Source organism: Carcharodon carcharias, chromosome 3 (assembly GCF_017639515.1).
Source record: "Carcharodon carcharias isolate sCarCar2 chromosome 3, sCarCar2.pri, whole genome shotgun sequence".
In the NCBI taxonomy this organism is placed as follows: domain Eukaryota; kingdom Metazoa; phylum Chordata; class Chondrichthyes; order Lamniformes; family Lamnidae; genus Carcharodon; species Carcharodon carcharias.
This window is the reverse complement of record NC_054469.1, coordinates 67,434,275-67,446,399: the sequence shown is the minus strand read 5'-3', so window position 1 is coordinate 67,446,399 and position 12,125 is coordinate 67,434,275. Positions and strand designations below refer to the sequence as shown.

The window sequence follows — 12,125 nt, the reverse complement described above, 5'->3', positions numbered from 1 at the left end:
CCAGAGGAAGACATTGAGCGTGAACAAGGAGGGTAGAAGGGGCAAGGTGGGCTGCCATTTTGCAAAAGGCCCTACCCGGCTCAACAGGTGTACTGATAGAGGTTCACCTTCATGGAGATGTCTGAACAACACTGCCTGTGGAGACTGCATCTTTCTAGGGAGCTGGTAGTGTAACTATGTAGAATGATAGAGCAGGAATTTAGGCCACTAGGATGTAGTGGCCACACAATGCTTGTAGCCCTGAAGATTACATTGGCACTCAATTTCTGCATCTGGGTCATCCCAGGGATCAACTGGAGATCTACGTGCCTATCTGTCAGCAGTCCATCACTGGGATGACCAATACATCAACTTCTCAACAGAGCAGGCCAGTCAGGCCAAGAGGGCTCTCGGCTTTGGGGCCATGGTTGGGTTTCCACAGATGCAAGGAGCCATCCAGAGTACACATGTGATCATAAAGCTCTCTTACATCAGCCAGGGGCCATCATATACAGGAAGAAATTTTACTTGCTCAATGTTCAGGTTGTGTGTGACCACTGTAAGCACATTGTGCAGGTGTTTGCTAGATTTTCTGGAAGCTGCCATGACTTGTACATCTTTAAGCAGCCTTGAGTACCTCAGTTCTTCAAACCACGCGAGTTGGACGGTTGGATCCTGGGGAACAAAGGGGTATCCATTTAAGTCATGGCCTCTAACCCCTGTAAGAGCCCCAGCATATAGGCAGAGGACACATAACTGATGCCACATGAGCACTAGGGCCACCATTGAGCAAGCCATTGGCCTCTTAAAGATGAGGTTTAGATTACACAATAGATCTCCCAAAGTCCTATAATGTGACCCTCAAGAGTATCCCACATCATTGTTGTTTGCAGTGCTTTGCATAACCTGGCCTTATAGGAGGAAATAGTGCTGGAGCCAGAGGAAGAGTCTGAGCGAACCACGTGCTCAAAGGAAGATCTACCACGTGGCCTCCGATTTTATGGGCATCTTTCACTTATTAATGTGCTTCTAGATGCCAACTGTTAACACGCCTTTCCAGACAAGAGCAGTTCATTAAAGTGCTTCCTGCACTGGACCCAGATTCTAGGTACAATTTGTCAGCTGCCCACCACCTTGGCTAAATCCAAATGTTTCATTAGATAGGACTGGTGGCTTCCTACTTCCATCGCGTGGAAAAAGATCTATCTCCTTTCACAGACAGCTTGTACAAAAGCTTCAAGGTCGATGGTACTGAAACGAGGTACTACCTTTACTTCTTTTTTCATCTCAGCAATGCTTTCAACCTCCCCCTCTGTCCTCTGGTTTGCAGCTGCCTGAAAGCTGCACAGGTGGCTGTTTAAATTGCGGCTGCAAGGAAGCTGTTGGCATTAGGGCAAGCCCGCCACCCTCAATCGGACGGCTTACCATCCGGCAGCCCAGTAATTGGCTGCACCTTATTTTTAGGGAGGTCTGGTGTGGCTCCTGACATGCCTTCCCGTATTCTTTACTGAAACAGGGTTGATCCCCCAGCTTGATGGAAATGGTAGATGGGGGATATGCCGGGCCATTCGGTTAGATTGTGGTTGAATACAATTCTACTACTGCAGATGGCCCACAGTGCCTCATGAATGCTCAATTTTGAGTTGCTACATCAGTTTGAAATTTATCCCATTTAATATCGTAGCAATGCCACACAACATGATGGAGGGTATCCTCAATGTGGAGACGGGACTGCATCTCCACAAGGATTGTGCATTGGTCGCTCTTCCCAATACTGTCATGGACAGATGCATCTGTGACACGTAGCTTGGTGAGAATGAGGCCAAATAGGTTCTTGTTGGTTTCCTCACCATCTGCCACAGACCCAGTCTAGCAGCTGCGTCCTTTAGGACTCAGACAGCTCGGACTGTAGTGATGCCACTCAGCCACACTTGGTGATGGACATTGAAGTCCCCATCAAGAGTACATTCTGTACCCTTTCCAACCTCAGTGCTTCTTCAGATTGGTGTTTAACATGAGGGAGTACTGATTCATCAGCAGAGGAGGGAGAGGGATGTGGGTGGAGCAGTAAATGATAATGAGCAAGAGGTTTCCTTGCCCATGTTTGACCTGGTGTCATGAGACTTCATAGGGTCTGGATGCAATATTGAGGAATTCCCTCCTGACTGTGCCGCCACCTTTGGTGGTGATGGTGGTGTGTGTGGGACATTGTCTGTAAGGTATGATTTGGTGAGAATGACTATGTCAAGCTTTTGCTTGACTAGACTGTGGGACAGCTCTCCCAAATTTGGCACAACACCCCAGCTATTAGTAAGGAAGACTTTGAAGGGTCGTCTGGTTTTGCCGTTGTTATTTCTGGTGCCTAGATTGAAACTGAGACCATCCCGTTTCAAACCGTCCAGTGATTTGCTAGGCCATTTCAGGAGGAATCTTAGAGTTACACACATTGTTGTGGGCCTGGAGTCCCATGTAGGCCAGACCAGGCAATGATGGCAGATTTCCTTCCCTAAAGGCATTAGTGAACCAGATGGGCATTTACAACAATTGATGATAATTTCATGGCCACCATTACTGAGGCTAGCTTTATGTTCCAGAATTTTTTATTAATTTAATTTAAACCCTACCAGCTAACATGGTGGGATTTAAACCCGTATCAGCCAGAGCATTACCCTGGGCCTCTGGATTACTAGTCCAATGACATTGCCACTATACCACCGCCTCCCCTCAACCTCATCCAATCCCTTTACTAAACTTATTTTGTGAGAAGCTGTATATTGAAATTCTGCCACTGCTGTCTGCTACTGCTTTTACTGCTGTCTGCTTCTGCTGTTACTGCTCTCAGCCACTGCTACCATTACTCTTACTGCTAAACACACATTTTTAAAACTACCAAAAAATCGCACCCATGACAAAGTTTACCACAATCCCTCCCCAAATCTCTGTCTTCTTACACATTGTAAGAATCTGATGTCCTGGTTCATGAATGGTCCATTAACATATTAATGTGGTTTCAATGGGGAAGGTCCTGGTTATCATATCAGGTAGGTTTTAATCAAAAGGTTCTCTAGGATTAGCATTTCCAACGAATGGTGGGACATATTCAGATGTAGGTTTACTTTACAGTTCTACTGTTTGTAGACTCATACTCATTTTATGGTCTGATGGCTTTGTTAGCTGTCTCTTGGTTACTGTATTGAAAAAGTCACTCATGGCTATGTCAGGTTTTCAAGGTACTGTGGAATGCTGGGATGCAGAGTTTGGCCTGTTTCGGAAAATTGTCCATTACAGCCTTCTTTTACAGTGTCTTTATTTTGACTTTTAAATGTTGGCTTCTTTTAAGTTGAATGCATGCTTGCTAAGGCACAGGCTACACCATGCCCACCACCCAGCCCCATGCCCCCTATAGCCCCTATGTCAACTTAGTGCCAACAAATGCCAACCCATGTCCCCAACCATCCCCATCATGCCTTACAGCCCCTGTGCCAGGGGTACTCAAACTACAGGTTGTGACCTGATCATGGAGGGGATCGACTCTGAGGCCCCATCACACACTAGTGCCCGATTTTTTTTCTGGCCCTGGTTTGCTGGCAGGGGAGGAGAGAGTACCTTCAAGTTCCCCCACGTATGACAGGTTCACATCAATGAACAGGAGCCCCATTTAGAAGATCAGTGAGTGGGGGAGGAAGCTCATGCTGCAACCTGAGAGTTGGGGTGAGGCCTGGGGCTAGGAAGGAGCCCCTGTGCAGAAAGTTCCAGAGCTCCTCATTGGCATGGTGCTTTTCTAATCTGGAGCTGAATAGTTAGACCCAGTGAGAACATAAGATAACATTTTCACAAAGTAGTTTAAAAACATAGATAGTCATATCTATATCGTGTATTGCATGTTTATCTTTAATGTGTGAACTTCAGTATTAAATATTGAAAGTTACTATCATGCTGTTTTGTTTCAGTTGGTGTCAGGCCAATTTTGAAGCATCAAAATGGGGTCTCAGTGGGGAAATGTTTGAGAAGCACTGCCCTATGCCAACTTTGTGCAAATTCATGTCTTCCTACCCATCAATCTTTGCCCTTACACCCTCCATCCCACCTTGCCCTGTATCCACCATGGGCAGACCTCAGGAGTTATGCTGAGATGAAATAAAATAAATTTCTAAATATCTAGGACCGACTTCACTATATTTTTATTAAAAAAAACTCTTATTTATGAAAGCCCATTAAATACATTCAAATCCCCCAAGTACATAATCCTTTATAAAACAACCATGTGTATTCATTACCCCACGTCAAAGACAGCTAATCTTTCAACAACCTCTTTGGGCTATCAAACAGGCTATGAACTTACAACACCCCCACCCCCAACAACGATAATGATAGGCTGTGAGAAGCAGTTAAGGAGTAATAACGTTATAATGATAGAGCTTAAGGTTATGTCAACAAACAGCTATTGAAACTGCTAGCACAGATTTTTTCAACTCTCAGCCACAGGCTGGAAGCTTTTTTTTTCATTTTTTAAAGGGCAGGATATTTAAATAACTTCACAGCTTAACAGTTCTACAGACCTTATTTGCCCTTCACAGGCATTTACATATATTCTAAAAAGTTGTAACTCACACACTGCGGGACACGCCCTTGCTCCAGTGAGTTTAAATGGCCCATGTTGAGTTCAGTATTTCCCGATTTGTCAGTCACATCCTGTGTCCCTTCCACCCTGTGAAAATAGGATCTGTTGGAAATGGGGTCCACACTCCCAGTTCCGGGTCTTGGCCATAATTTTTAAAGGTCCATGCATGAAAATAAAGGCCTGTATAAGTGTTCAGCCTGGATTTTCTGATCATAACACTAACAGAAACCCATTAAAGTGAATGGACTACCATCGGTCCTACAATCAGAAAATGAACTCTCCAGCAAATAAAGCAACTTATTTGGTCTAATCATTGTGTTAAAACTTGACTATTAAAGGCACTGTGATTTCTAACTAAATGTTCTTTGACTAACACAGCTTCTTGATCCTCCGGAGTGTGGCAATGGATTTGTAGAGGCAGGAGAAGAATGTGACTGTGGCTCAGCAACTGTAAGTAGCAATACCAGAGCCCAACACTGAGTATGTTTGTTCTTCATGGGGAGAAAATTTCCCTCGTCGGGTGGGCTCGGCGGGGGCGGTCAGGACGCTGACCGCTGCCCGCGCTCAGGACTGGACCGTGATTTCACGCTGGCGGGCCAATTAAGGCCCACCCAGCATGAAACACGAGTGGTAGCAATCAGCGCTGCCCGTGTGGGGGTGAGGGTGTGTGGGGGTGGAGGGATGGGGAGGGGCCGGGGGGCAAGCACAGAGCTCACAGGTGTGTGCTGGAAAAGCTCGCTAATGCACAGGACTGCCTCAGGGAAATGAACATTTTCAAAATAAAAAATTAAGGTTTCTGAAATGTTATAAAACATGTCATAAAACATGCAGGGACATGTTATTAATTAAATTTAATACATTTTATTTTATTTTTAATAGCTGTTGGAAACTGCATCCCGCCGGTGGATGAGATTTCCTAAAAGGTGCAAAGGCCGCTTGGCCTTTTCGCCTGCCCGACAACTGTAAGGTTGGATGGGCAGTGAAAAATTTCTTTCAATTACCTTTTTAATAGCTTTAATAGACCTTTTCATTGTTGATGGGCGCGTGCCAGCCGACCGCAAGTGCACGATGACATTGGGACGCTCCACCCGACATCATCGCGCGTTGTTTTATGCTCAGTCGGGTTGGCCCGCCCGATGAGCTAAAAATTCTCCCCATGAAATGTATCAGTCAATTTGCTGAGTAATCAGTTTTTGTTCTGATACGTGAAATAAGGATTTGTTAAAGGGGAAGGAGTAAATAGAATCTGTCTGCTTTGTCACAAAGCTAGTCCAATGATACCGATGACAAGAAATATTCCCATGCATTTCAGATTGGTTGCATAAGAAACAGGGTTTATGAGTTCAAATTGACCTGATGCTTCAGAGTGGCCTAACTACTGGGGAGATGGGGGTAGTTTTAACTCCCAAGGACTGATGAGTAGGGGCTGGTTGGGAAGTAATATTTTGTTACATCTCAAACCTCAAACTTACTTCCTTCTGGTTTTACCAGGGGCAGACAATCTGAGCCCTGTCAATAAGTCAGTCTGTCAGTAAAAGCTTTAATGGATGCTCCATGCTTCCGTTTTAAGAGGATTTTTACCAGCAACCCATGGAAGCCGGTTTTTCCAGGGCCCGGGAAACACATCAGGTAAAAGGAGACGAGAAAAGTCAGATCCACATTTATAGCATTGCTTGTGGGCCAGGAAAGGCAGGAGTGTTTCAACCAAATCTAACAAGCAAATCTCTGCACATTCCACGATTGGCCAACTTAACCAGCCCAATTCTCTTGACTCCCCCATCTCCTGATCTACCCCCAAAATTTCCAATGAGTAAACCCCCTCACCCAATCTCTAATGCCCTCCTATTTGATCCCCAACATCCCCCTATCTCCCTAATCTCTGACTCCCCCTGTTCCCCCCAACAGTCTACTGCATACCCACCAAAACCACCACCTCACCCCCCTCCCTCCCCCACACCTGCCCTACTTAGCTCCAACTTATCTGGAATTCTCTCCCTTGCTGCCTTCCTGCCTGACAGGCAGGTAGCCTGACTATCAGACTGGCTCTCAGGTGGGAGCATGCTGTAGCAACTCACAAAGTGTCTTGTGGTTAATTTCAGCAGGACACCTGGGAAACCTGTCAGCTGCCAAGCGTCCTGCTTAGAAATACTTTCTACGTTCTTTTCTTGGCTCTGAGTAAATATTAGGGCCATATGAGCATTGACATTACAACAATGAGCTGATCTGGTAGTGAGACCTCAGCACCACTCTTTGCAACCTGAATTGATGGCGCAGAACAAAATTAAACTGAGGAATAACTCAGCTAGCTCAGAAGGCCACTTGGAGGAGTGGTGCACTGCACTGGGGGGCGCGATTAAAGGTGCACCCAACTGATCTGTGTATTCCGAAATGAGGAGACGTGCACACCTGAGACATGTTAGGAGCTTTTCAATGACAATGCAGGGAATCAAGAGACTGAAGCAATGAAGCAAATTCGTACGAGATTAATGACGAGTCAAGACATTAATCAATCTCACTGCATTAACCCTTTGTTCCAAGCATGCCAACTACCCAGAGTGACAATGAAGTCTAGAGTATTTGGGCGACTCGACAAGCTGCAGATGCGTCTTAAAAGCAGGAGCTCACAGATTTGGTGCTGATAGGCCCACAGATGAGAAGTCTCAACCGCCCGCACCGCCTCCTAAATAATCCCAGTTCCTCAATGAGCATTAGACTTCATGAATATTACAAGGAGTATAGTATTACAGTGCTGTGAATGAGGATCCCTGAGCGCCTGGTCAAAGCAATCTCATAGCAGTTGATCATGTAAAGGGTGAGGTGTTGGAGGAAGGGGCACCTTGAAACATTCTTTGTGCTGACCAGGATGTCAGTGACGAATAGTTTGCCAACACTGGAAGCAAGCCTTTGAATTCATAATCGCTCAAAAGTCATCGAGTGAAATAGGAGCACTATGCTGACTCATCCTTTTTTCATTGATGCTGCAGAGCAGAGAGCCTCAGGAAGATGGAGACTGCGTTTATTGTTGCCTGCATAATCGCATATAGGCAGGAGAGAAGGTGGGGAAGATTGCAATGGCGGTGCCAGGCTTGGCAAAGGGAGGAGTTATACCCTCATGAGCAAGGAGCAACAGGGACCTCTCCTTATGCAGAGAATGAGGCTCAAAGAAACGTTGTCCGTAGGTGGCTCTCAAAACTGAAGGTGTGCGGAACATGCATGTCCTATCTGCAGATGAGCAGGAGGTGGAATAGCTGACATCTTTGCATGTCAGGGATCTTGTGACTCACATTTGCCACTTTCTCCAGGATTTGACGCCATGGGGACTGGGAGGACATCCATTGCCAGTGGCTCTGAAAGACACCACCACTCTTCTATGCAAATGGCTCTTTTCAGGACTCCACTGGGGAGCTCTGCAGGATTTCTCAAGCTTTCATGCACAAGTGTATACATGAGGTGACAGAGGCCCTCTTTGTCAAGGCCCACAATTACGTGTACTTCACCAGAGACCAAGAATGCCAGGACGCCAGAGCACTGGGCTTTGCTGCAATTTCTGGATTCCCACAAGTGTAGGGTGTTATTGACTGCACTCGTGGCTATAGAGGCTCCCTGGCAACAGGCACTCCAATACATCAACAGGAAAGGCTTTCACTTGCTCAGTGTGCAGCTGGACTGAGACCACCAGAAACAAATCATGCAAGTTTGTGCGAGATACCCAGTAAACTGCCACAACTCATACACCTTGAGTAGATCGCAGATTCTTGACATCTTCGAGGGACTACACAGAATCCAGGGTTGATTCCTCGGTGACAAGGGTACCCGCAAAGAACGTGGTTGATTATGCCTTTGTGGCTGCCACAAAATCCTGCTGAGAGAAGGTACAACAATGCTTGTATTGCTACCCGAACATTGGTGGAGCAGAACATTGACATCTTGAGGGTGCAATTCCTGTGCCTCAACTGATCTCATGGAGAACTGCAGTACACTCCCCAGAGGGTCTCACGGATTATCATGGCTTGCTGCACGCTCACAACCTGGCTCTGCAAAGGGGGGAAGACTTGCCAAATGCTGACATGGAGGAGCTGCACGTCTCCTCTGATGAGATGGACATTGAAAGGGATGAGGCCAACAAGGTTGAGGAAGCCGAGGCTGCAGGGGAAGAGGCCATAGCATGGGCCAGATGAGGCAGGCGTGCATGTGAGGCTCTCATAGCCACCAATTCCATGAGGATGATGACGAGTTGGACAAATGCTCTCTATGATGGGCTCATTAAAGCTATCCTTCTCATTGCAACCTTGTACTTCATTCAGAGAGTGAGTATTTGCACATTTGGCTAACCATTGTCCTGATCCTTTGAAGGATAATGAAGCCCCAGGATCATGTGTCCTTGCTGAGATAAGGTCCTATTTGGAGGAGAGCATTCCAGGATCAGACATCAGAAGTCACAGCCTCTTACAGCATTTCTGCAGTATCCGAGTCATCACAGCAGCTTAATGGAGGAAGGAGCTGCCCTACAATCCTCTGTGGATTCATAGCCAAATGCCTTCAGTCTGACAAAGCTCCTCAAAGAGATCCAACTCCACCAACAGGACAAAGCATTCTTTTTCGCCTTGATATTCATACTCAATATTAAGTCCGGAAGACAGTAAAGTATCTAGTCGGAAGATGAGGTGCTGTTCCTCCAGTTTGCGTTGAGCTTCACTGGAACATTGCAGCAGGCCAAAAACGGACATGTGGCCATGAGAGCAGGGTGGGGTGTTGAAATGGCAAGCGACAGGGAGGTCTTGCTTGCGGACAGACCAAAGTCATTTTACAGCTTTCCCGACTTAATATTGAGTTCAACAATTATGAACGTGATCATGAACTCTGTCCTCCATCCCCCCCCCCCTTTCCAATCCCCCTTTTTCCAATAATTTATAATTTTTTACAAATAAATTTTTCTTTTCCCTCCTATTTTTAAATTTATTTTGACCTATTGTTTCATCTCCACCTTTTAGCCCATTTCGATCCCTTCCCCCCACCCCACCATCTGCCATAGGGCCATCTGCCATTGGCTTGTCCTGCTTGCCACGCTTAATGTCCCTTAATTAGCACATCCTTTAGATAATATCACCACCATCAACACCCCTTTGCCCTTTTGTCTATGACATCTTTGGCAATCTCTTCATTGCCTCCACCTATCACTGGCCCGCTGTCAAGCTCCTCCTGTCCCACCCCCCCCTACCAGCTTATATTTCATCTCATTTCTATATCTTTTAGTTCTGATGAAGGGTCATATGTACTCGAAACATCAACTGTGTCCCTCTCCGCAGATGCTGTCAGACCTGCTGAGTTTTTCCAGGTATTTCTGTTTTTGGCTCATCATCTGAGTTGGACTCAGCAGAATCCAACAGTTCTCTGAGCACTGGCTGCCTTGGATGTCTCTGCCTCAACCTGCTGTGGACCAGATTGTGACCTTAAGGCTACCCTAGAACTAATTGTGTGGCTCTGCTCTGGTGGAGGGTGTGGGAGAGTACTATTACGTGTCTTCAGTGGTGCTCTCCTCTGGCTTCTCATCCAAAACATTGTCGCAGCTGGATATGAGGGCCTGGCTTATTGATGTCCTCGGGTGCTTTCCAGAGATACCTATTAAAGAAAGTAGAGATAATTAGTGCATGGCAAGTGACTGGAAGACACAACAATGGACTCACAGTATCGCTGTCTGAGAGATGAGGTGGTGCAGGGTCCTGACTTAGATGTGTGCCTTAGGAAGGGCCTTGACTTCCCACCCCCTTTCTTTGACCTCTCTCTCCTATTTTGTGTGAGTTTTCCCGGTATAAGGACAAATGGAGAGAGTGTGAGCAGTCCACATGCGAAGGCAGAGGATGAGGATGCCTGCCTTCTGTGGGTGGAGCAGTGCATGGGAAGAGGATACGATGTACACAGGATTTGAGCCCAAACGGAGATGTGAAGGTGTGTGTTACAGAGTGAGTAGGTGATATCCCTCAAGCTGGCAGTGTGGGAGATCCCTGTGGAGTGCCACCCTGCGAATGCCTGATGGGCTTGTGACTATGTGAGCTGAGGGTAATGAATGGTTAATTTACCCTGCCAGAACGGATGAGATCATTCATCCTCGTTCTGCACTGGATTGCTGACCTTATCTGCACCATGTTTGTGCTGACCACCGCTGATACTGCCTTCCAAGCTAGAGTGGTAGCATTGGTTGACCTCCTTAGGCCATTACTGGGTACAGGACATTGTGGCCTCAACAGCATCCAGCAGGTGGCCCTGTGAGATGTCACTAGTTTGGGAGCAGCAGTCTTCTTGGCTTTCAGAGCCACGTCTTCCCTGGGACTATGCTGGGCTGGAAACATTGAGAAGGCTGTGTGTGGGCGTGGTTTAAATATGGCACCCAGAGCAAAGAACCACTGAGGTCACAACAGGGTGGGTGAGTCAGAGGCCGCCCACCTGCAACCTGACATGTTTCCTGCAGTTGCATAATTAATGAAGTGGTGAGCAGACAATACAACACAAAAACCCGTCATTCTGCCCGGCAAGAAAAGCACTGCTTTTCCTGCCCGTCACCACACCTAGAGCATGGAGGGGAAAATCTCACCCCAAGTCTTGGGATTCCCCAACAATGGGTTCACCCCATCTAATATGAGAGCCCAAAAAAGAAGCAGAAAGAGGTGCCTGCACAAAAGGATTTTCATTATTTTCACTGGGATTCACATGCCAAAATTCGTGAACCATACCAAAGAATTTTGGCCTTTCTATGCGTACAACTTCCTGCAGCCTTATATTCCTTCCTGCACCCCGAAGTTCTCCAGTTCCAGCCTTTTCTATCTTTCTTTCTTCACTCTACTATCAGTAACAGAATCTTCAGCTTCCTTGGACTTACCCTTTAGAATTCTATCCCTCAATGCCTCCACTTCATCTCTTTTCTTTCCAACTTCTAATCACCCATCACACTGCTACAGCCCCTCCATTCCCTCCAACCCACCCCCCACCAAACTGCCCTGTTTCCATACAAGTTTTCAATCTCTCCTCCAAATCTCTCCCTTTATTCCTTAGTTGTTGTTTTTACACGGTTATAACTAGGATTATGTCATATAATTTTCTGTTAAGCTATTAGTATAGGAATTAAAATTGCAACTGGAGCCCAATGATGTCAATGGATCCTGATTTGCATATTTAAAAAAAGGACCAGCCAGCTTCAAGCCAGTGTCCTCATCGCCTGCTCAGAAGAGCAGTTTAAAGGTCAAGTTAGCAGAAACACTGCAGGTTGGCAGCTGTAAGCTATCTGGCCAATTTCTGCCAACTGGTTAGGGTGAAAATTGGCCTTTTGCTGGCTATACCATTTGACATCCTGTTGTTATGTTATAAATTCTTCCATGGTTTCCTTTCTCTTTATATCAGTTATCTCCTCCACACCTATAACAACACCTACTCTCAAACTCTGCATTTCAAGCCCTTGCCTTTTGTGAATTGCACTCCCTTTCCCCACCCACTGTTGGGGCAGCCATGCTTTTAGCCACCGAGATCCCACACA

At 46.3% G+C, this 12,125-nt stretch overlaps 1 protein-coding gene across 1 annotated transcript in view; it reads left to right on the top strand.

Annotated features, from left to right (window-relative positions):
- Positions 1-12,125, top strand: part of adam22 (ADAM metallopeptidase domain 22) — a 473,836-nt gene that overhangs the window by 328,862 nt on the left and 132,849 nt on the right. Inside the window, exon 16 of the mRNA XM_041183951.1 lies at positions 4,979-5,050. Coding sequence (XP_041039885.1) covers positions 4,979-5,050 — 72 coding nt within the window. The remainder of the gene's footprint in view (positions 1-4,978; positions 5,051-12,125) is intronic.